The 22,732-nt window shown below is 34.1% G+C and overlaps 1 protein-coding gene and 1 long non-coding RNA gene across 5 annotated transcripts in view; one reads left to right on the top strand and one right to left on the bottom strand.

Annotated features, from left to right (window-relative positions):
• supt3h (SPT3 homolog, SAGA and STAGA complex component) overlaps nucleotides 1-22,732 on the bottom strand; it is a 139,788-nt gene that overhangs the window by 60,002 nt on the left and 57,054 nt on the right. For all 4 annotated transcript variants that reach the window (XM_016545030.1, XM_016545042.1, XM_016545034.1 and 1 more), the window contains exon 3: nucleotides 11,168-11,252. In XM_016545030.1, coding sequence (XP_016400516.1) covers nucleotides 11,168-11,252 — 85 coding nt within the window. The remainder of the gene's footprint in view (nucleotides 1-11,167; nucleotides 11,253-22,732) is intronic.
• Nucleotides 1,801-21,535, top strand: LOC107733453 (uncharacterized). Its single transcript, XR_001638993.1, has 3 exons — nucleotides 1,801-1,810; nucleotides 18,456-18,463; nucleotides 21,412-21,535. It is a non-coding gene; the product is annotated as an uncharacterized LOC107733453 (long non-coding RNA).

A 22,732-nucleotide genomic window follows, 5' to 3' on the forward strand; every position in this document is an offset into this window, starting at 1 on the left:
AAACAGATTTTATTTATTTATTTTATTTCTTCTAATTTGGGGTGAAATGTGATCTGGATATGTTTTTGTGAGATTTATCCAATCATCAAAATTGATCCACCTTCAATGTTGGTCTCCAACAAAAAACAAACAAAAAAACTAATTTTTATTTATGTGTTTTAGTTGATTTAGCTTCAGTTACTTTAGTACTTCAAGTTAAACTACATGAAAATGAGAAATTTTGCCTCGGCAACAAGCTAACTTTGATACAAATGTTAACTTTTATTTTGTTTCAAGTACTGAAAATATATATTTTTATAGTTTAGTTTTAGTTAACAATAGTTGAACAAACAACTCCAAGTAAATGTTATCACCGGACATCTTAAGATCTTAAATTGTATCATATGAGCACAATAGCAGCTCAGACGTTCTGCGAAACATCTTTTGTGTTTCAAAACAAAAAGCTGCATTTGGAACGACATGAAGGTGAGCAAATGAACACCAGTCCAGAATCCAAAAACATGCTTGCATATGAGAGCAGAAGACTGAAAGAGCTCAACACGACTGTGAATTCAGTGCCAGCGACTTCAGAGACAGATTCCTGGCCTGAGGAAAGCACACAGATCTTGTTCCTTAATTAGACAAATCAATTTGAATTACAACACATTTTCAAGCGACACTGGCCTCGGCGGGCCTCTGGTTCATGTCACGTTACAGTGCTGGAGGAAAAGGCCGAGCTTTCATGCAACAGAATGGCAGAAGTCAAATAAACAAGCCTGCTGAAGATCATTTCCTCTCCTCTGCTGCTGCAGTGTTCTGAAACCAAATCCATTATTTGATTACACTAGAAGAGGTAACAGGAAGAGCGGGAGAATTCCACTCACAGCGTCCTTGTAAAGATCAATTACACCATTTCCTTTGCAAGACGACAAAATAAAACAAGCGGCGATATTTTCAGAACTCAGACAGGCAGATTTCACGTTACTTAAGCGGGAAACCTCACTGGCGGCTTGATCACATCACCTGAAAACCTAATGTGATGGCTGAAAAACTTCATTAGACTTTCAACACAAAGCTGAGGGCCACTGGTTACTGCGCAGAGCTTGGAAGGAGTTTAGCAATGTTTTAAAAGGTAAGTGACGTGGATAAATCACACAAAACCTGTCAAGAACACTCATGTCAACACATCATATTTTCCAAAACTGAAAAGGGTTAAATAAGTGGAATATTTTGCATGATGAAAAAGATACGACAAGTAAGCACATTTGACCTAAATTCATTAAAAAAAAAACAATTCAAGAAAATATAATGTGAAAAAAAATGAATTATTTAATGCTGATTTAAATAATATGAAACAAGTATATACATACATATATGTGTATATATATATATATATATATATGTGTGTGTGTAAATATATATATATATATATATATATATATATATATAACATTTGTCAATGTCATAATGCAAACAAATATTATATTATATATTAGTAAACAGCAATGTTATCTTAGTATCATAGATGTACTATTATAGTTTTTATTAGTTACTTTAAATTATATATCATTTTTATATTTTCTGTTTTCATATTACTTTAAATTTAAGTTTTAGTAATTTTGTTGTGTTTTGGGGATTTATTTTTATTAGTCTTTAGTTTTTTTTGTGTTACATAGTTTTTTAATTAATTTTTATCTATTAGTTTTAGCATATTTAGTTTTAATTATTTTAGTAATTTACGTTAAACTAAACAAAAATGCCTTGTTAACAAGCTGAAATAAGGTGAGTTTTCATATTTTATTTTATTTCAGTTTAGTAAAAAATGTGTTTTGTTTCAAGTAATGAAAATTTATTTGAATGGCTTTAGTTATCACCCTGGTAAATGGCCCGCAAAATAATCCTAAAAAGGTGTAATTTATTTTCTCAAAATATGATTTTGGGGTGAAATGTGACCTGGACATGTTTTTGTGTGATTTATCCAATCATGAAAACAACCCTATAACGCTGGTCTCCAAGAAACCGTCTGACCTGCTTCATAACAACGAGAAATCAGAGGGAAAACATTAGTCAAAAACAATTAGTGAAAAACACTAACGCAGCGGCGTTATCGCCAGAACACAAACTCGTACAGCTCGACAAGACAGAATGTTTTGCTTGTGTTCTGTGGTTTAATGGTGATGTTTGGCAGGGAACTTTATCAATGTTTGCCGAAACTCAGAGTCCTTGTGAGACGGGCAGTTCGATAAGTGTTTCCCATTTGCATCAAAAACCGTTTCTGGTCTTTAGATGCGGCTCGAGTCCTTCAGTGTAGGTTTGTGGGATTTTTAACTCATTTTAACATCGAGCAGGTGAAAATCTGATGACTTCTGTGCCAATGTTTAATGCTTAAAGCGATAGTTCACCCAAGCAATAGTTTCTTTCTTCTGCTGAACACAAAAGAAGATATTTTGAAGAATGTTGGTAGCCAAACAGTTGCTGGTAGCCATTGACTTCCATAAATACTATGGAAGTCAGTGGCTACCAGCAACTGTTTGGTAACATTCTTTGAAATATCTTCTTTTGTGTTCAACATAAAGGCTTGGAACAACTTTAGGGTGAGTAAAGGATGACAAAAGTTTCATTTTAAGGTGAACTATCCCTTTTAAGATTCAGGGTTTGCGCTCTTCTCTGGTCCAAAATGGTCCTGAATAGCATTAAGCAAGCTTCATCATGCAGAACGTGAACTTACTGTATACAAACCACATCACGATGGATTGAAACTCAATAAATATACCACATTACACAATCCGGCCGCAGCAGGGAGGTCTCAGCTTTCGGTTTTGCGATGGTGTGAATAAGTAAACATGTTGTCAACGGACGATGCTGCAACGACTTATTTCTAAGAACGATGAGACCACACATTCCTACAAGCCTCGCTCCCCCTGGAAAAACTCCACCAAGGCCATTTATTTAAACAAAACACTTTGCCAATTTGTCCTCCCTGCTCGACAGCAGAGAAGCTAATTGATTCGGGCACCGAACGCTTCTGACATATGTCAGCGTGAGCACCTGGACTGGAGATGGCAGCCGTACTTCCACATCCCAACCCCAAACATCCGGCCGGCGTTCCCTCACCGAGCTGCAGGCGTCTGGGCTTCGGGACGGGGTTGAGTCTGGCTCTGGCAGACGTCTTTTAACCAGTCTGTGTGCGGATGAATGGAAGTCTCTTAGCTTAAAACCAGCCCGAGCGCTGGAACCGATTCTTGAATGGCTAAATATAAATATATCTGACTCTTTATTAACAGACCACCTATCACCGAGGCAGACGGCAGAGTCCGCAAAGCAAACAGTGTCAACAAAATGCAATAAAAATGGTAACTAGGCAAACAGAAGTAGGTAAACAAAAACAGCTAGCTGTTTAGCTTGCTGAGGGTTTTCTGGCAGAACACACTGATCTAGATAAGTTTCTGGACCTCTCATGTCCACTTCTTACCTGAAAAGAAACACAGTTTCACTGAAGTAGATGGTGATGTACTGTAGACAGCAATGCCTCTTGATGAAAGATGGAAGACTTCCAGTCTTTATTTAAAGCCCTCCTGAACAGACGGGTAAATCTCACCTGCCATATTTCACCCAAAAATCACAAGAAAGACATAATTATATTTTTCCTAATGTGCAGACAATTAAGTACCCCCCCCCAATTCATGCTACTATTATCTCATTAATATTTGACTACAATTAATATAAAAACAATTGTAGTATACTCAATATTTAGATATAATTCATATAATAGATTATTTCTAATATTATTATTAAATTAAAATTAACATAATAGATTATTATTATTTAATAATATAGATTATTGTTATTATTAAATACAAATGTGTGAATTTAATTAATTAAAAACAATTACATTAAAATGTATATATAATTAATCAAATTAAAACTAATTAATTAATTAAAAACTATTTTATAATAAATAGAATCCAATCAGAATCAGTCTTGAAAGTAATCAGAAATTACATACATTTTAAAAGTAATTCATATTATAATTGACAAAAAACATATATACCACATGCATAAAACTTAAATTTCTCCATGCAAAAGAATATATTTTTGGGGTGAAATATGACCTGGACGTGGAGTCACACAGATATGTTGAAAAGGTATGAAATGAGGTGTTACCCACATGAACATCAAAAAGTCTTCTAAAGAACAGTACAGGAACCTCAGGAGAAAAATATTTCCCTCGTCTGAGAGACCAAAATAAATCTCTGAACTTGACTTTACCAGCTGACTACTGGTCATTAAACGGATTTGTACACTGGACTCATAAATATATTCAGTAGAAGCACAGACTTGGGCAATTTTCAAATTTACATCGGTGGTCCGCACTGAAAGGGTCGTACAGCAAAATTGCTGTCGTTGCAAAAAAACTACCCTGGAGACTGATAGAAAGACTGGAATCAGAGAAACTCCTGGGGAATAAAGGTCTACGAAAGCAGAGCCTGCCAACATCTGCACCTGGTGCTACAGGAAAACGCCGAGTGAACTCTGTTTCACATGTCAGGAGAAACGTCAAGGCTTTTCACAGGCATGTTCGCTTATTCTGCAACTAGTCATTCCAGTTAGAGGAAGCTGACGCTGGATTAACAATTTCCCATTCAGATTACAGAACCTAAACTAATAAAACTACATCATCAGTCTTAATATTTGACTACAATTAATATAAAAACAATTGTAGTATACTCAATATTTAGATATAATTCATATAATAGATTATTTCTAATATTATTATTAAATTAAAATAATTTGTGAATTTTATTTTAATTTATTATAAAAACACATTATAATATATTATATATATATTAAAATATTATATATATATATATATATATATGCCTTTCTGCCACTGCTTAAAAGCTATAGGAAGTATAACAAATCTCTCTATATGGATGGATAGATGGCTTTAGCAAATTAAGTAAATTATTAACCCTCTGTTGCTGCTTGTGTGGCGATTTTTATTTATTTTTTTAATGAAATTAGTGTACTATATTTTATATATTTAGTTCAATAAATTTTAGCACAAACTTAAGTTTAGTCTCTTTATAAAAAAGGCATTTGGCAGATTATTTTATTAGTTTATTACAAAAAAAGCACAAAAATAAAATTTTTAAATTTTTGCAATAATTTTTTCAAAATTGTAAAATGTATAACAAATTTTCCAAAGAACAGTACAGGAACCTCAGGAGAAAAATATTTCCCTCGTCTGAGAGACCAAAATAAATCTCTGAACTTGACTTTACCAGCTGACTACTGGTCATTAAACGGATTTGTACACTGGACTCATAAATATATTCAGTAGAAGCACAGACTTGGGCAATTTTCAAATTTACATCGGTGGTCCGCACTGAAAGGGTCGTACAGCAAAATTGCTGTCGTTGCAAAAAAACTACCCTGGAGACTGATAGAAAGACTGGAATCAGAGAAACTCCTGGGGAATAAAGGTCTACGAAAGCAGAGCCTGCCAACATCTGCACCTGGTGCTACAGGAAAACGCCGAGTGAACTCTGTTTCACATGTCAGGAGAAACGTCAAGGCTTTTCACAGGCATGTTCGCTTATTCTGCAACTAGTCATTCCAGTTAGAGGAAGCTGACGCTGGATTAACAATTTCCCATTCAGATTACAGAACCTAAACTAATAAAACTACATCATCAGTCTTTACCAAACAGTCTTTCAATGAGAGTCAATTCAATGGAACTAAACACAAGAAAAGTTTAAAGCACCCTAATCATCTTATCACTTTAAATAATCATATTATAATGAATAAAGTGTATGAGTTTGACCAGAACACATTTATTAAAGTCTCTTCTTAGAAATACGTCTATAAAGGGATAGTTCACCCGAAAATGAAAATGTTGTCATCATTTACTCACCCTCAAGCTATTTCAAAGAAGATATTTTGAAGTAACCAAACAGGTGCCGGTAGCCATTGACTTCTATATTATGGAGAAAACACCATGTAAGTCAATGGCTACCGGCAACTATTCTGCAACTATCTCTTTAAATTACGACACAGTCAATTCATATTTTAAAAACAACTGCAGAACATGAATGATGCAGCTGTTCTAGAGGTAAAACAACAGTATCTTACATACAGCATGATGGCGAGCACTAGAGGTCACTGTAAGGATCTCAAAAACTTCTGCTTGTGTGGCACACAATGGAGAGATGCTCCACTAAACACTCGTCATCATTCCTGACCGTCTATCAGTGTACAATCACTCAAAGTGCTTAAGAGAAGTCCTGAACGATCTGCTTTCACGTAAGACTGCATCTCAGTCTGAAGGCAGATCATTTCTGCCTTTCTGTTCACACATGCAGAGACTGTGACTCTACAACAAGCCAATGGATTCTGCTGAGTCACAGACACTCAGACCTGCTGTCCTGCTCCAACTCAAGCTGCTGGAGATCAAACACTTCTGATTTTGCTTTTGATCAGCATCTGGTTTTGCTCCAAGACACGGGTTTTAGATTAGAGCAAAACTGTTAAGTACCTAAACTGTTTTTTATGCAAAACTGCATTTTGATGGTTTTAAGTTCTCACCAGCCAATATTGATTGCAAAAAGCAAACTGTGTTTGAGAGGTTGATCACACAGCCTTTGACATCATCAAAAGATATGAGAAGAGTTTCCTCTGCTTATAAACGTAGATTTATACATGATTACATGGTAAGTTGCATTTGATTATTTTCATTTAGCAATGCTTTTTCATACTACCAGGATCTTCTGCAAAACACAAAAGAACATTGGGTTCCCAAACAACATTGGACCCCACTGACTTTAAATGTAAGAGGGAAAAAAACACTATATTTTCCTTTAAGTTTAACAGAGAAAATAAAGTCTTCTCCTCTTTTCTAAAAGCAGATAATATTTATACATGATTATATTGTTAGTTGAATTTAACTATTTTAATTTAGCATTACATTTTCATACTACCAGGAACAAACCTACAACAAACCAGTTGAAAACCACAGATTTCGAGGACAAATATCTCTTTCTTACTAGAATGCATTGCACAGAAGATGTTGATTTATGTGGGATTTCATGCAAAATTATTGTAATTAAAAGGAGAGTTCAAAAAAAAAAATAAAAAAAAATTCTGTCATAATTTCCTCACCCTCATGTCATTCCAAACCTGCATGATATTCTTTCTAGTGGTCGACCGATATTGGTTTTTTGACAGCCGATGCCGATATCTTGGAAAGCAGGGTGGCCGATATAATTGTATTTTAATTAATATTTAAGAAATTTGAAATAATTTGAAAATGGATAAAAAAATACATTTGTAAATTACTTATACTTTAGATGACAGTATTTTCCACAAATAAATAAATATTTAATAAAAATAGAATTTAAAAAAAGAAGTAAACTGTAACCAACAGAGCACTCCGTATTCTGGGAAGTTTGTGTGCATTGGGAATCATATTTTTTCAAATAAAGTCAAGGTAGCACTCATTTTCATACAGCACACAGTGAAAATGACATATGACAGTAGGCAAATGCCGTCAAAATAAAAGTCCCGCCTCGAACGCATCAGCCAAACAGAAAAACTTATCGGCCGATGCCGATATTTGAAAAATGCCAAATATCGGCCGATATATCGGTCGACCACTAATTCTTTCTTCTGCAGAACGCAAGAGAAGAAATTTGGAAGAGCGTTGGGTTCCCAAACAACATTGGATCCCTTTGAATTTCATTATACACACAAAAAACAAAGGCATTTTTCAAAAGATCTTTTTTGTTTCACAGAAGAAAGAATTCATACAGGTTTGGAAGCAAATGAGGTAAATGATGATGACCGAATTTTCATTTCTAGGGTGACCTATCCTTTTGAGTTGTTGTCAGGCAATAATTCATTGCAAAAAGCAAAAAGCAAATTCTGTTTAAGTTCGATTGGACAGATGACCTATGACATCATCAGCAAAAGATGCGAGAAGAGTTTAATCCTCCTTTCTAAAAGTAGACATTTATACATGATTATAGTTAATTGCATTTGATTATTTTCAATTAGCATTGCTTTTTGATGCTACCAGAACAAACCTACAGCAAACCAAGATACATTTTCTTTTTCCTGCTAGAATGCAATGCACAGATGATGATTTATGCATGATTTAATGCATAAATACTTTGATGCAAAATCACTTTAATTACATTTACATAATTATGCATTTGTCAGATGCTTTTATGCATAGCAATATGCACGCATTCCAAATATATATATATATATATATATATATGCACATACACCAATAAACAATACAGTTTCTAACTGTTTTCAGAAGGCAAACTGACCAGAGACACCATAAATCATGAGGCATAAAGTGACAGACACCCGAGGGAGTATGCAAGGTGTAAAAATGTAACTTCATCCATGTCTTCTGTCACACACACACACACACACACACTGACAGTGCGGCGTGAAATGTTTTGCAGGCCATCTGGGAAGGATTTATTGTGCAATTTGGTTTATTACCGCTGTGGTCTTCGGCTAAGTAGCTCGCTCACAATTACATTCCAAGCAGCACTACACCTGGCCTCTCCGAACAATAACAAATCCACGAGGGAGGAAACCCAAAATTAATGAAAGGTTATCGCCATCATGCCCGGTTTAGTGCTCACTGCTGAGACGAGCGGGTTATTTATAGCCCTGCGAAAATAAACACGAAAATATCGCCGTAATGCCAGACAGACTTTGTCATTCTGGAATCGCCAAATGAAGAAAAACACAAGGAGATCGGCCACTTTGAGGAATTTACAAGGTGCTGAAAGGCAGATATGCATGGAGACATTCTTCAAAGCTCGACAGCTGGCTAATCCACGAGGGAGGAAACCCAAAATTAATGAAAGGTTATCACCATCATGCCCGGTTTAGTGCTCACTGCTGAGACGAGCGGGTTATTTATAGCCCTGTGAAAATAAACACGAAAATATCGCCGTAATGCCAGACAGACTTTGTCATTCTGGAATCGCCAAATGAAGAAAAACACAAGGAGATCGGCCACTTTGAGGAATTTACAAGGTGCTGAAAGGCAGATATGCATGGAGACATTCTTCAAAGCTCGACAGCTGGCTATCTGAAATCTCATACAATGCTTTCTTGAGTTCATTACACTGAAAATATGCTGTATATTACATGCAATACTACTGTATGTATGTCATGTTGTTATATATCATATCAGTTATTTTATAGCCTTTTATAGATCCGATTGGAAACACGTGTGTCTATAAATCTGCCTGGAGCCGGTGTGAGAAAATAAAGATGTGCTTTGGAAATCAATATTTACCTTCTTTTCAGAAATACTAGAGACACCAGTCGAACCCTCACCTGTTATGGCAATATTTGGAGTGCCGTAATATGATTTTAGTGCTAAAAAGTTTAATAGCATTTGCCAGCCTTATAGCAAGCAGAATTGTACTAATCAAATGGAAATATTGTATTAGAGACCTCATGCATCATCCAACAAGGGGAAAAAGGCACTTTTCAGTAAAAGATAAGAGCCATTATGTTGATTGGCAGCCAGTCTTGACTTGCATAATAAATTAGTTAATCAATTAATACTCATTATATACTTCTACAATATGCATTACTATTATTATTGCATTAATTTATAATTGATATACATATATAAATAGATAGGTGAGCCAACTGAATATAATGCATCATATTTTTCTCCAGATTTTGTATTATTTTTGAATTATTTATTCATGTATAATATAATAATTGTGAACTATTTATTATTTTATACCTATATGAATAGACATACAGACAAATAAACATGAGCAATATATATATAATGGACCATGTTTGTGTTCATATTATTGTATTATAATTTATTATTATGAATTTATTTTATAATATGTATAAAATATGTTTTATTTATACAGATAGATGAGCCAAATGTATATAATGTACTCTCTTTTTATTCATATTTTTGCATTATTGTGATATTTTTATGAATTATATATGTTTAAGATATTTATTTATTTAGACAAGTAAACATATAATTATTATTATTATTTACTTTATTTTATAATATAATATTTATAAAAATGTATAGATATATTTAAATCTATATCAATCTATCTATACATACATGTATGTGTAAAAATTTAAGGGGGTCTGAATACTTTCCGTACCCACTGTATATATAAATATAAATTAAGGATGTGCAAATGATAGTCAACATAAATGCATAAAGCAAGAGCCTGATCATCTGGTGGTGGGACGTTTTCTCTGGGCGCAGCTGCTTTCTTCAGCGGGCAGGGGAACAGATGAGGGGCGTCAGAACTTTAAACAGACCCCATTGATCTTCTCAATAAAACGTGGCTCTGCAAACTGCAAGACCCCAAAGCCATGTCAAAGAAAAGCGAGGAGATTTTGACATCCTGGTAATAATAGGGTCTGAAATCTTTTGTTGCCAAGAGTGAGCCAGCGCTACACAAATATTTAGTTTGATTCGGCTTGTGTTCGCATGCATATTCTGCTTCTATATGACAGATTCAGCCACCGTGAGGGTTTGGCTCTGAGAGGAGAAACACAAAAATACCACACTGAATCTGAGCGTGTAAAATAAATGCAGACCGTTGGCTCGCCTGATTTAAGAGCTCTCAGATTCGACAGGCTAAATGTTAAAACAATGAATGTTAAGAGCTGCTTTACTCCTTTTTGCAGCTACGGGGTGAAAGGTTAAATCCACTGCAATGTGTCAGAGTTTGCTACGTGAACTCTGAGAGATAATTCTCCCAGCCAGCTTCCAAACTCCAGGCGCCCTCTGAGCAAAAGCAATTACATCTGCAGTCAGCGTGCCAGTAAAGAGCAGGCCGCTTCCCGGTGATATTTGCTGGGCTCCGTTCAGGGGAATTCTGCTCCGGTACACTCAGTGTTTTGCTTTCACTTGTGGACGCGTGTTCACGACAGTATCATGACACACGTGTTCATGACAGTACCATGACGCGAGCGTGTGGCGGTCATGGTACTGTCGTATTTTTGTTTTCTTTGCGCAAAAAAGTATTCTCGTAGCTTTGTAACTTTACAAATTTGTAAATTCAAAATAAAATAAAATAAAATAATTTCTGCTCCAGGCAGAAAAAATAATAAAAATCTCTCTGACATTGTGTAAGTACAGGTATTTTCATTGACTCACGAGGTTGATGAGCTGGGTGTGCACTATGTCCTCCACCAGGGCGGCGGTCTCGTGCAGTGGTCTGCGAGCATCACCAAGAGCAAACCTGAGAGACAAATACACAAGCTTTACAAAAAGCACTTAGTATATTTAAGCTCCTGACCAACATGTTTCACAATCACCATGTTGAACCCACAACCCTTATTTCAGTTGAGATAAATAACCTAAAATGGATTCTCTATTAATGCCATAACTGTGAGCAAATGTTCATAAAATGGCAATTAACACACAGTTAAGCCCTCAGTTGGGTAATAAAAAGGCATCAGCCATTCATAGCAATAGCTGACATTCATTATAGATGGCTTGAGTATCCAATGCTAGAGCTATTTACAACATCTGAAGGTCTTTATTCACAGTTTTTCCCACACTGCAGCTGCCAAAGCTTCCCACATCGCAGTGTGCTTAATATCGACACAGCGGTTTCATCCAATAGTAGCACAAACCACCGGACGGCCACAGACTCTCGCCTTTAAAAGAGGAGAAGATGGGAACTTCCATGAGAAGCTCAACACTTTCGACGGAAGAGGCTTCATCAAGCAACACGTCTGGCTATAAACTGCATTTCACAAAGAACCATGACAAATGATTTACACTTACTTCATTAGGGAAAAAAATAAGCCATTTTCTTCATGAAGTGACATAATTATGGTCAAAAACCACACAAGTTATGTCTAACTTAGTTTTCATTTTTGAGAAGAGTTTCTATCATTGGCTTTTATATGTTTGGCTTATTGATTTTCTCTCTTCAAACTACACAAAGTTACTTAATATTAGAGATGCACCGATTGCAATTTTCTTGGCCGAATCCGATTTCCGATTTTTTGTTAGTGTTATCTGCCGATACCGATTTTTGCCGATTCCGATTTTCTTTCTAAAAACTATAATTGACAGCATATACAAACAAAAATCTACTTTTACTACAGAAATTAAAGTAATCAAATGTAAAATAACACATCCAGTCATTGTAAAATGTCACACATCCAGTCATTTAATTTTTACATGTCATTGTAAAAATTAAATACAGATTAATGCTTACCATTAAAGTTATAAAACGTATTCAGTCCACGGACCCAATATACTGTTACACAACATGCGTTTTCTTTCTCAACTATTTAACGTTCCAAAACTGACTGTGTTTACTCACCGAGACGGGCATTGATAATTTTTTATGTATTTAAACGTTTTAGCGCAGTTAGCCACTCATTTTGGTATTTGTGGCTCACAAGCTGTTTGAGACTGAGCGCAGCTTGTGTGCTCCACTAATATAGATCAGTGGTGGTGCACGCGTGTTTGGTGTAAGCGCGAAACCTGCGGGAATGACTAAAATAATGCGCAATACAAGCACTATTTAACCGGAGCGAATGAGACGTGTGTGTGAGAGAGAAGGGGTTGCCGATCACCGATCCAGGCCGATCATGAGGAAAATCGGCCGATTCCGATCCCTGGCCGATCGATCGGTGCATCTCTACTTACTATCCATTAAGTATGAGTATATTTAACCCTGGCAAAAATTAAAAAAAGAAAGAAAGAAAAGAAAATACTACAACCAGTGCCTAATTGCATTTTTATTTACTTCATATGGTTCAAAGACACATAAAGCACTTATGGAATCACCTAGTGCTCAAACTCCGGCTCCGTGCATCTGGTTATTGAAGTCTCAACTGTGACCGTCTTCAATTAACTTTTATTGTGTTCCTGTTTTTTTCTACTTCTTTCACTTCAATCCATTTGAATCCAAACACCTCCCAGAGGAAAAACCATAATTTACTCCAGTGTTGTAATTTATTCCACTTGTTTAGTTACAAAGCATTTCAGCTCAGCTAAAAAATAAATAAATAAAATTAAATAATAAAAAATTAAATAAAATTAAATAGTTTAATTTATTCCACTTGTTTGGCATTTCAGCTCATACCAGGAGTAGCAAGATAACACAGAGCCTTTAACATAAAATAAAATAAATTTATTCCACTTGTTTTGCATCTCTGCTCAGACCAGGACACTAGTACGACAACACAGGGCTTTAATAATAAAATAAAAAATAAATAAATAAAAATTAAATTAAATAAAAAAATTATGGAAAAAACAATTTCCTCCAGTGTTGTAATTTATTCCACTTGTTTAGTTACAAAGTATTTCAGCTCAGATAAAAAAATAAAAAAAATAATAACAAATTTAATTAAATGAAATAGTTTAATTTATTCCACTTGTTTGGCATTTCAGCTCATACCAGGAGTAGCAAGATAACACAGAGCCTTTAAAATAAAATAAAATAAAAAATAAATGTTTTATTTAAATAAATAAATTTTATATAAATCTCTGCTCAGACTAGGACACTAGTACGACAACACAGAGCTTTAATAATAAAATAAAAAATAGATAAATTAAAATAAAATAAAAAATTAAACAAAACAGAAAGCGTAGATGCTTCAGACTGAACTGCAATCAGTAGAGGACCATTTTTGCCATCCCAATGTCTTCTTTTCAATATGGGTATTTAACGAATACATTTGACACACTGATACACTTAATACGTTTCTAGCAATGACATTAGTGGACATGAAAATGCATTTTGACATCACAAAGTATATTTATCATGCATCTCTCTGGAATATTCAATTCTGATCATTATTCTGATGTATATATATATATAATACACGCACACACACAAAAAAAACAATATTATTATACATTTATGTAATATTATATTATTATTTTCTACAGTGGTCTGGACCTCTACATATCACTAAACCTTGTATAAAAATATAAATAAACGACAGTGATGCTTGGAACTTAAAACAACAGAACTATTTGGTTTTACTCAGTTCATGGTGGCATCAGGTTTACATGTAATGATTCTAAATTTTAAACATCACAAAATCCACAAAGTTATTGTTACATGGTTAACCGATGCAATTATGATTGTGAATTGATTCAGCAGACGGCTGGTGAAATCTAATTAGGGTTGTAACCAAAGTACAACGTGTTTTATATGAAAACATCTTGTGCTTTATTTTGTTGCATGTACTCGGCCCTCGGGCCGCACACACTGACTTCACTAATGTGGGCAGGGTTTAAAAAAAAAAAAAAAGTCCTGTTCAGATTGATACGAGACTCATGTTGGGGTCCTGAGCATCCTGTCGGTTTACTTCACAATAATGAACCTGTACATTACTTATTAGACAATTTGGCTTATTTCCTAGCTTTTACAGTTTGATATCTGTTATAGTAATGCTAATATTACTCAATATCTCCAAAATAAGGTCCACAATCATGCTGCTGGATTTGAATGAATCCTCCCTCTTCATTTGACTTTGACCAGCTAAAGCGAGCTCGGCATCACGATTAGAATTGCATCCTGTCTCTTTCTAGCATCTAAGCGGGCAGCGGGCAGCGGGCAGACAGCATCATCCGTTTGCAAAAATAAGCTGAATGTTTGTATAGAGATGTTGGGTTGTGAGCGCGCCTGCGGTGGTGCTCTTTCCATCTCGCCAGCTGCCCGTATTTGCTTAGAAACAGAGAGAGCAATGTGACTGATGTAAACACATTGATTTGACAGTCCTGACTCCAGAAAACAATCAGTGTTTAAATACAGTGCAGAGATCAGAGATGCTTACAGTAAACATCTCATCCACAGGGACCCGGGGCCAGACGACCAACACCATACAGTACAGCAACAGAGACAGTGCGACTAGCTAGAAGCAGTTTAAAGAAAAAATAATATTTAAAATGAACATGAACCAGTTTACATTTTCATTACACAATCCTGGTCTTAATTTAAACGATAACTCATATGCACGTTATTCTACAGGAAAAAAGTCTTCATAATCTTTCATCAAAGTGCATTAAGTCACTCCTCCTCTGAAACGACGTTCCTTTTTGCTTGAGGTCAACTAGGACACAAGCTACTGATTAAATGTTTTTTTTAGACATTTCTTTAGGCTATATTTAAATCTATTAATTTAGTAAAATTAATGCTGCTGTTGAAGGTAATAGAGTAATGGTTAACTAGATTTTATATTTGATATGTATTATTTTATTTATATTTTAGTAAATAAAATAATAATGAAATAACAATAAAATAACAATAAAAAATATAAAATGATCAATAAAAAATAAAAAGTAAAAATATAACGTGTTTTATATGAAAACATCTTGTGCTTTATTTTGTTGCATGTACTCGGCCCTCGGGCCGCACACACTGACTTCACTAATGTGGGCAGGGTTTAAGGATAATATTTTCATTTCACAACGCTAGCGTATGTCTTGCTTAGGTAGATAAAAAGAGCGGCTTTATCCCCGTTCAATCAGTAACTACTGTTATCCGAACCAAAGCACTGAATCAAGTCAATGAGGCAGTTTTAAGCCCAAGATAAACTGCAGAACAGCAAATGCTGTTTATATTTCAGACGCTCTCGTGGGCCGAAGAGACAAGCGTAAGATCCACACAGGGAGAGGAAGGGAGAAACTGAGGATGGAGGAAGTTTCTAGACTGTATCGTGCCGTCCTTAAACACCGTTACGCAGTCTGACCACCTCACCTGGGACCTGACATCACAACACTGAGAGAAAACATCCTCGTATCCTGGAAACAACTACAGAACCAAAAATAATAAACCTTTATAGATGTCCAGACCACTGACTCAAGCTAACCAAAGTCTTATGCCTCAGAACACTTAAAAAAATAACTTAATAAATAAAATAATACCTCTTAATAAATAAATAAATAATTATTAAAATATAATTCTAAAATTATTATTATTATATAATTAAAAAAACATTAAAATAACCAAAGTCTTATTCTTCAGAACACTTATAAATTATTATAATAATAATAATAATAATATAAAAATAAATAATATAATTTCATGGGTTTTTTTTATTAATAAGAACTGTTTTTATAATTGTATGACGATTATTATTAAACCATTTACAGTCAAAACATGTGTAAATTAATCACTTCAATTTATTTAAATAATATATTATTTTTGCAATATAGTAATGAGAATTTGGAAGAGAAAATGTGGTAAAAAAGGCTTATTTTGTTAATGCTAAATACAATTACTTGTTTTGTTTAAATAAATAAAATAATAAAATACAAATTATTATTATTATTAATAATAATAATAATAATAATAAATTAATTACTTCAATTTATTTAAATAACACATTGTTTTTCTATTACAGTAATGAGAATTTGGTGGAAAATTTGTCACATTGCAAAAAATCTTAATGGTCTGAAAAACAGGCTTAATTTTGTTAATGCTAAAAATAATTTCTTGTTTTGTTTTTTTTCTCCTCCCAAGGGTAACAAGTGACCTAGACATGTACTGAGAGACTCACTCATAAGAAATCTGTATAAATTCATCTAGATTTTGACTACCAACAAATAAAAGCCCTGACAGTTTGAGCAGGATCTGTGATTTTCATCAATGACTTCAGCACTGGGTGGCTTTCGCGTGAGATCACAGCACAAGGAAAGCATCTAAATATTGTGGGTCACTTTAAAAACACCGAATGAGAAAAAAAAGCCAGTGTTTAGCTACAGTATAAACCGGAAAATGTGAATATTTCCTGTGTATCTAATTTCGGCCTTAGAAACCTTTTAGTCCTTCTCCGGACCGTCCCTTAACACTTTATCCAGGATTTTTCCACTTTGAGCTGTATTTAGAGCGTGTGTGTGTTTGTGTGGAGTTTTCCAGGCTCAGAGGCGTTTATAGTGATAGGGTGGGGTTGAGCTGGACCTGGGCTATTTTCAGACAGCGGGGAGACGGAGAAACAGACGTGAAGTTTGATACGAGGGACAGACATTAGTGAGTATTCTGAGCTCTGAAGTACAGCAATGAGAAAGTCCAGATTACAAAACGCACGCCAAATCTGTAAGAAACGTAAAGGGTCACACTTTAAAATCAACAGGAAGACAAAATCAGTGATCCTGATCTTATTGTAAACGATTCATCAGTGCACGTTATTCCACTTTTCAATTCTATTGGATTAAAGTTTAGTCTTGCCTTCCTTTTTTCCATAATGAACATACAGTTTCACTCAGAAAACCATCCAATTACAGAAATAAAATGGGCTAAAATATTAATTTACTCAAAACATGCAAAGTCATTTTGGATATGCAAGCAAGTATGTGCAACAGGATATGATGTCATGCTCTTGGGCTTCTGTTTTTGTTTAAATAAACAACAAATAACTAAAATATGACAAAAATACTATACTTAACTTTCCTGTAACAATGCAAATCATGCAGGCCCATGCTATTAGTATGTGTGAGATTTAGATTGACTATTGGTCAAACATCTTTTTGGTGGCACAAAGTTCACTAAAATCACTAAACTGAAAGAAAAAGACAAAACATCTACTGTATGCATATGCTTAGATCTGCAAGCATGAAGGAAGCACAAAGTCTAGTGTGACCAATAGATGTGAACTTTCCTGTCTTGTCTTAAGTGAACATTAAACCTTGCTGACTGCTTCTTTATGAGCACACACACACACACACACACACACACTCTGTGCTCAGTTTCCACCCGTCAAACGACACAAAAGCTCCGAATGTGTGTTTAAAAATCTGTAAAGTTACTGGCAGACACTGTCTGCTAAAATAAACAGTTGTGGCAGCTCCAGCAGTAAGTGAAAGCTCAGTTTGTTATTTTGTTCAATGCATTGGCAAGCGTTATCGAGACCTTCAACACTTATTACCCACCGCTTATTTGACTTCATCCAACCAAACACAGCCATTTCATGTACGATTGAGGAGCACGTTTCTGAAATATTCACAGTGGACATGCTTCAACAGGTCAAACAGACAAAAATGGGATTAATTATTCTCTCAGACGCTAATTTAGATTATGTATGAGCTATCAAACAAGCTTAATAAGATAGAAAACAGAATACACAGGGGGTCAAAAGTTCATTAAGATGCTTTTGAAGAATCATTACGATTTTTTAATGTTTTTGAATGAAGACTCTCCTGCTCACCAAGGCTGTATTTATTTGATCAGGAAAAACAGTAATATTGAGAAATACTGTATAATTGCGATTTAAAATAACTGCTTTCCATTTGAATAAATTTTAAAATGTAATTTATTCCTGTAATGCAAAGCTAAATTTTCAACTGTTTTCAGCACTGCTTATTTATAATTAATTACAGATTCAATAATTAATAAAGATTTATAATTAATTACAGAATAATTACAGATTCAAATGGTCTATTACTCTTATGAGTACAATCAAAAATGACAGAGCATTTTAAGTTCTTTTCACTCTAATCAGGAATCAGTCGCCACCGTCGACCCCAGAGGGTTAATTTTAAAATATATTCATACAGAAAACAGTTATTTTAAATTGTAATAATATTTCACAATATCACTGTTTTTACTGTACTTTTGATCAAATAAATACAGCCTTTGTGAGCAGAAGACTATTCAAAAACTTAAAAAATCTTAAATCTTTATTATTCCAAAACAGATGTTTTGTTAGAAAAACTGAAATAATAATAATAATAATAATAATATGACCATTTCTTTGAAGCACATTTACGAAAGAGTCACAAAGTTTTGAGCACAAAAATGAATCTGTTTCTTTTAAATCATTTTTAAATCAAATAAGTTTAATAATGTAGAAGCTGATGAAAAAATAAAATGCAAAGTGCAAAGACGTTTGGTCAGACAATACAAAAAAATGTAATGTCCTTTTGTACACTGGATATTGATATCATTTAGTATATTTTGTATTGTTTGATTCAATTCTGCAGACTCAAATTGATTAAGTGTGATTCAACATGCTCTAGAAAATACTTATAGAGACGCAAAACAGCGCAAATGGTACAATCTGTGACTCCTGCATTGAGGTCTGAGTGAACAAGAACACAGATCATTCATTCTAATAAACCCAAGGCCAAAAGAAACTGGCAGGACACTTTCATTTGAGGTAAAAGTTGCTGAAAAGCACCTGGGTCTGAGTGCGGGACAACACGTGAACCCCGCTGCACCCGGCCCAAAGCCCCGGAGACTTCCCAAATCACAAACACATGCCACCCGCAAATCACAGTCTCTGCTGCCAGCGCCTAATGAAGAGAAGTGAGTGATTATTGACGTGCGCCGTTCCCCTCGCTCCTCATCACATCCAAACCTCACATGTCTGTGGAGAGATAAAGGAGCAGCTGAAACGGGTTTGTGCTAAAACTCTAGAGAAATGCTCAGTGTAACGGGTTAATTTCTGAATAACTAAAAACTATTAACTAAATACATTAATTAAAAAAATGAATAATTAAATAAATAAATACATTAAAAATGAATGATTGAATTTTAAAAAATGAATAAATAAATACATGAATACAAAGAAAAATGAGTACATTAATTAATACATATACTAAAAAAGTAATGATTGAATGAACGAACTGATAAATAAATAAATAAATAATAAATGAATAAACAGGAAAAAATGAATGAATGAATGAATGAAATAAAAAACTAATGAATAAATGAATGAATGAAAACAAATGAATAAAAAAAATAAAAATTAATGAATGAAAAATACAAAAAGAAACAAATAAGTGATTAAATTAAGAAATATACTAAAAATGAATGAATGAACAGATAAATAAATAAATAAATAAATAAATGAATAAAAAGAAAAAATAAATGAATAAATATATTAATAAAATGAATGAATGAAAAAAACAATGAATGAATGAATTAATGAAATAAAAACTGAATTAATTAATAAATTAATATATTAAAAATGAATGAATAAATTAATAAAAATAAAAAAGAAGCGAAAAAATATACTAAAAATGAATGAATGATTGAATGAATGAACGACAAATAACTAATAAATAAATGAATAAAAAGAAAAAAATGAATGAATGAACAAACATATTAACAATGAATGACTGCATGAAAAGAAAAATAAATTAATAAACTCAAGAATGAATGAATGAATGAAATGGAAAGAATGAATGAATGAATGAATCAAACACTGAATTCAATCAAAAACATTCAAAGTGAGAGTGATCAGCGTGTCAACCTTTTTTACATTATAATTTCATTCCCAGATAAGAACCACGGTATGTTACGGCAACGCCAAGGTCATGGGTTCGGTTTCAGTGAATGCATAAACTGATGAAATGTATACAAGTCACTGTGGATAAAAGCGTATACCGAATACATAAATGTAAGCTTGATTTGATTACATCATTTGCAGTGCATCATGTGATGAGTAGTTAATTCCCTCTTAAAACACTTTCAGTACACAATCTTTTACTTTTGTTTTTCCCCCCTTCATTTTCCAAGTTTAACACGTTTATTTTACAGATAGCAAAACTTTACATATGATCACGAGTTTCCATTGGATGGAAGTATTTTTGGCTCCTAAAACGTGATGTGTTTGTTTTCCGACATGTCAAAAAGCTAACCTTCATTGTGTGCAATGCCAATTAAACAAACAGGATCATATCTAGCGTTGGAGCATGTCAGAGCGCTGGATCTGATGTGTTTGCTTACATTCTGGTGCAGTGATGTCAACACGGCACTGTAAACTAACATTTGCAATATAATTCAGATGCACTGCTGACTGAACTACTGTAAATAGCGAGCGGAGACACTGACACATCACTCACACTAACTCAATGACAGGAGTGTCTGGAGATCAGACCAATAACTCAACAGCAGACAGACAGACGAGATCATGACGTTTGCCGAAGGCCCACATGCTGAAGACAAAAGAACAAGAGAGTTTAACCAGCAACTACAAGAGAATAACAATAAGGCCCTAAAATCAGCTGAGGAAAGTACAAAGCTCTAAACAATCGCCTTAATATGAGTTACTCTGGCTCAAAATTTTATGAAAATAATTTATAAATTAAAGGTGCAGTACCTGTGCCACTAAAGACACCAGAAATGCAAAAGTAATGACCTTTTTAAACTGGTTTCCCGAACACTGCCATTGGTCAGCTACAAAGTTATTTTCGTAAATGAAAACTAAAACTAAGACGAAATCAATTGGTCAAAAAACATTTTCGTAAACTGAAATAAAATAAAAACATCAAAATAAATGAAAAACTAAAACGAAACTAAACTAACAACAACAGTTATTGCAAAACTAACTGAAATAATAATTATCAAAAATTAATAATCGTTTTCGTAATCATTACGTTCTCACCACGTGGTGGAAAAATATATGAGCTGTGTGTTGGTTTAGGTAAATACCTGTAAATGGCGCATCATACACGTGAGGTTATCTGACGGAGAGACGCAAAGCAGTTTAAAGCAGAGTCCTGCATGGGTCCTGTTAGATAAACCTGCATCCGCAGTACATAACAGAACACCCGACCCGTTATCCGACATACATCATATTTTATTTTTACACGTTTTTACAGCGTTGCTCATAACCAATCACACACGATTCTGTTGAGCTTAGGAATGCAGTAGCCAATCAGAGGCGTTCAAACTAGTCATTGCTGAAACCCCAGAGTTTTGTTCAGACTGAAACTCACGAATTCCCTCATCATAAGCAACAAATTGAAGATGTACGTACGATGTAAGTTAAAGATTCATTTATCATACCGTGTATGGACAGCTTTATTGATTATAAGAGGAGTTATGAGTGCTTAAACACTAGCTAGACTGAACGCTCATTTAGAGTGTGTTCTTTCACTGCATGATTCAGTATAATAAAATGCATTTAGAATGATCCCAAAATTCAAGATATGGGGCAGAAAATGTATATATTTATATCATTTCATATAGTTGATCAATATCACACGAAGAGTGACATTTTTTTCGCGCAAAAATCACAAATGTGATATTGATTTTATACAACAGTTCAATAATCAAGAAGTTAATATTAAGAGACTTACGTTTTAGACACCACATTGCCTATTTTTTCCTCTATTTCGCCAACAAAAATGGTTCCAAACAAAGCCACAGTACTGTTTTGCGTCTCTGAAAAACATGACAGTAGTGTTTCGTTCCTGAATGAATCAACCGTTTAAATGAGTCTGTTCAATCGCAATGACTCACTTAACAGTGACTTGCTGCCACCTACTGGCGGTTTTAATTTCACACTTTAAAGTACCTTTTTATATATTTTTTAAATCATTTCAAATATCAGTATTCAACGTTTTAAGATTAAATATCAAAACATTATTTATGCATTTGTAACTGCAAATTAAAGCATTCATGCCTTGCATAAAACAGTGTGTATATGCATCTAAATGCCACTTCAGATGCAGCTTCTGTGTTTCCTCTGCATTGCATGAATTTTGTTGATAATGATTTTATTTGTTTGGTAACTGCCCCAAATGTCGTATTATTCAAATTTACTTTATTGATTTTATTGATTACACACTTCTAAAAAAAAAATGGCTTTACAAAGGTAAAAATAATTTTAAACTTGCTGGAAATGCTGGAAAACTGTCACTGCTGTGAACTGACCACCACACAGAGTCAGCAACACTCTCAGCAAAATATCGTCTGATTATCGATCGTTATCGATAAAATCCCAGAAAATATAGAGATAT

The sequence above is a fragment of the Sinocyclocheilus rhinocerous genome, unplaced genomic scaffold (genome assembly GCF_001515625.1).
Source record: "Sinocyclocheilus rhinocerous isolate Xijiao unplaced genomic scaffold, SAMN03320098_v1.1 scaffold853, whole genome shotgun sequence".
In the NCBI taxonomy this organism is placed as follows: Eukaryota; Metazoa; Chordata; class Actinopteri; order Cypriniformes; family Cyprinidae; genus Sinocyclocheilus; species Sinocyclocheilus rhinocerous.